We start from the raw sequence: 2,361 nt of genomic DNA, 5'->3' as shown, positions 1-2,361 counted from the left end.
TATGAAGTAGTAGGCATGAAACTTACGGGTTCTAACACCGCGCCAGTGCATGGTTGCCTACTACCCATATGAGTTTGGGCTTTGATACCCTATTCCGAGGGTATCATGCGGCAGGAGAGAGAGGGGATGCACCATAGTCCAATGTTGGACATGGGTTACCACAAACAACAATCCAGTCTTCGGGGCACTTATCGCCAGGCCACAATCCGCTGTAGTCTATCAATCACACAGACCTGGTTCCACAACCATATCCAGGAAGGATTTTTCTTACAAACTTTAGCGTCTTCCTGTTCTCTATGTCTGAGATTTCCTGCCTTCTATCCTCTGCAAGTAAACCACAGTTCTCCTAAAAATGCAGAGGTTCCTTTACTTGCACCCTTTACGTGACGGCGTTTATCTTGTAGAGTTCTCGGACCATTTTAGCATTTCGCTCCAGTCGTTGGAGGTTGGCTGCAGATATCAGCCCCATTTTCTGGTGCAATTCATCTCTGTTTAGAGGCTTCTCAATTGATGGAGTTTTATTTGGGGCCTTTGAGTGCCTCTTGGTGCCAGCTGAAGGTCGTTGCAATCCTTTGATTTGGCGAAGTTCTTCCTCGATGCTGTCCATTCGTCGGTAGAGGGCTCTGCAGTTGATCTGGGGCTTCTTCAGACACCGAGTTTTATCCGAAGCCTTTTTGTCTTCAGCTTTCGTTATCGTCCTCTCTCTTCTGCATACTTCCTTTTCTTTATAATTCTTTGGTCCACTAAGGATTTTGACCTTTCCTAAGCAGCTGATCCTTTTATCCTGCGCCAAGATCTCTTCTTGGGGTCTTACGATTTCCATTAATGCTTCCATCTCTTCAAAAACCCTGGTCTCTAGTTGCTCCTTCGTCTCAGCAAGGTCGAATTCAAGTTGAACTATCCTCCTAATCAGGTCATTCATCTTTCCATTTGCCGTCGGTTGTTCTGCTACAACAGATTTAGATTCTTTCAGTAAACCGCTGACTTCCAATTGTTTCTGGGTGCATTCATTTTCCAGTCGAAGGATCTCGCTATCCTTCTGCAAGTTCTGTTTTCTCAGCTTTTCCAGTTCCTCGTTTTTCTCAGCTAATTCTCTTTTACATTGGTCGAGCTCTTTCAAATTTTCGTGGGCCATCTGTGTCTGAATGGTGAGGACTTGTAACTCGTCCTCTAAACCTTTCATCTTCAAGGTCTTGTTCTCGTTCTCCCTCTTCAGCTTTTCTATGTTCTTTTCTTCCCTTCCATTATCTTTTCGAAGTTCTTCCAGGTCCTGATTCAGCTTGTTCATTTTTATTTGCATTTCGTCTCGGCTTTTATCGTTTTGCTGTAGATTTCGATGCAAAGTGTCCTTCTCCATCGAGAGCACTGAGACCGTGTTTTCCAAAATAATTAGCATCTGGTCTCTCTCCTCGCTTTCCTTCCTTTGGACATCTGTGACCTTCGCCTTTTCAATCATTTCGCTTTTCAGCTTCTGCGTCTCTTCGGACATTGAACTGATCTTTTTTTCCTTTTCTTTGTTTAGTCGTTCGAGTTGTCTGATGTGTTCTTCCATCTGCAGTCCTGCTACGGTCAGGCCCTCTACCTTGTCCAGTAATTCGTTGATCAGCTGATCCTTTTCTAATCTCTCTTTCTCAAACCTCAAGAAAAGATTTTCATTTTCCTTAATTACTTCCTCGAACTTCCGACTTGTATCCAAATTCCTTGTTTCTTCTTCACTATCTGGATGGTCGCCTTCTTCATTCCTGGAACGTCCGTATTCTACTTCGTTATCCGAAACATGGTTTTCTTCAAAGTCAGAGTGATCAATTTCTTCCTCCTGATTTCCAGCCTCATCAAGACAGGCAGAGCTGTCCAAGGCCATGAAATCGACAAAGAACTGAACCATTTTAATGCTAAATCCACGAAGTATAAGTGCTCCAGTGAATAGCATAACAATAATGGCAAACAATGTAATCACTCGGGGGACTTGAAGCATGGAGTCAAAGCACTGTGCAAGCACAACTGTAAGCAAACTAAGAAACATCTTTGTTCGTTACACATCAACTCTATTTGCCTTATCGTTACTTTCCAAAAATCCCACGTGACGTGTCTGGATTGTATTTCAGGAGTCATTTCTGGTTCCGCCGGAGTCGATCCTGTCTTCGAATGTTTGCTGATCCCCGGACGCAGTAGAGGTGTCTGGATTCCGGAGTCAATTTGGGCTTCACGGGAGCTTGCTTCCGTCTTCAATGTATTCAGTAACAGAGGGGAATTCCTATGCAGTCCCCAGGGACTTTCTGAAGATCCTGGAGCCAGTCTTCACACATGCTCACGCACAAGCGTGCTCCTACACACACATACTATATTTATATATATATATAT

At 43.9% G+C, this 2,361-nt stretch overlaps 1 protein-coding gene across 1 annotated transcript; it reads right to left on the bottom strand.

Annotated features, from left to right (window-relative positions):
* Positions 1-379: 379 nt before the first annotated feature.
* Positions 380-1,885, bottom strand: LOC135218927 (interaptin-like). Its single transcript, XM_064255368.1, has one exon. The coding sequence runs from the start codon at positions 1,883-1,885 to the stop codon at positions 380-382; it is 1,506 nt and encodes a 501-aa protein (XP_064111438.1).
* Between the last annotated feature and the right edge of the window lie 476 nt (positions 1,886-2,361).

Source organism: Macrobrachium nipponense, chromosome 1 (genome assembly GCF_015104395.2).
Source record: "Macrobrachium nipponense isolate FS-2020 chromosome 1, ASM1510439v2, whole genome shotgun sequence".
In the NCBI taxonomy this organism is placed as follows: domain Eukaryota; kingdom Metazoa; phylum Arthropoda; class Malacostraca; order Decapoda; family Palaemonidae; genus Macrobrachium; species Macrobrachium nipponense.
Note: the sequence above shows the minus strand (reverse complement) of the source record. Positions and strands in the feature narration are given on the sequence as shown.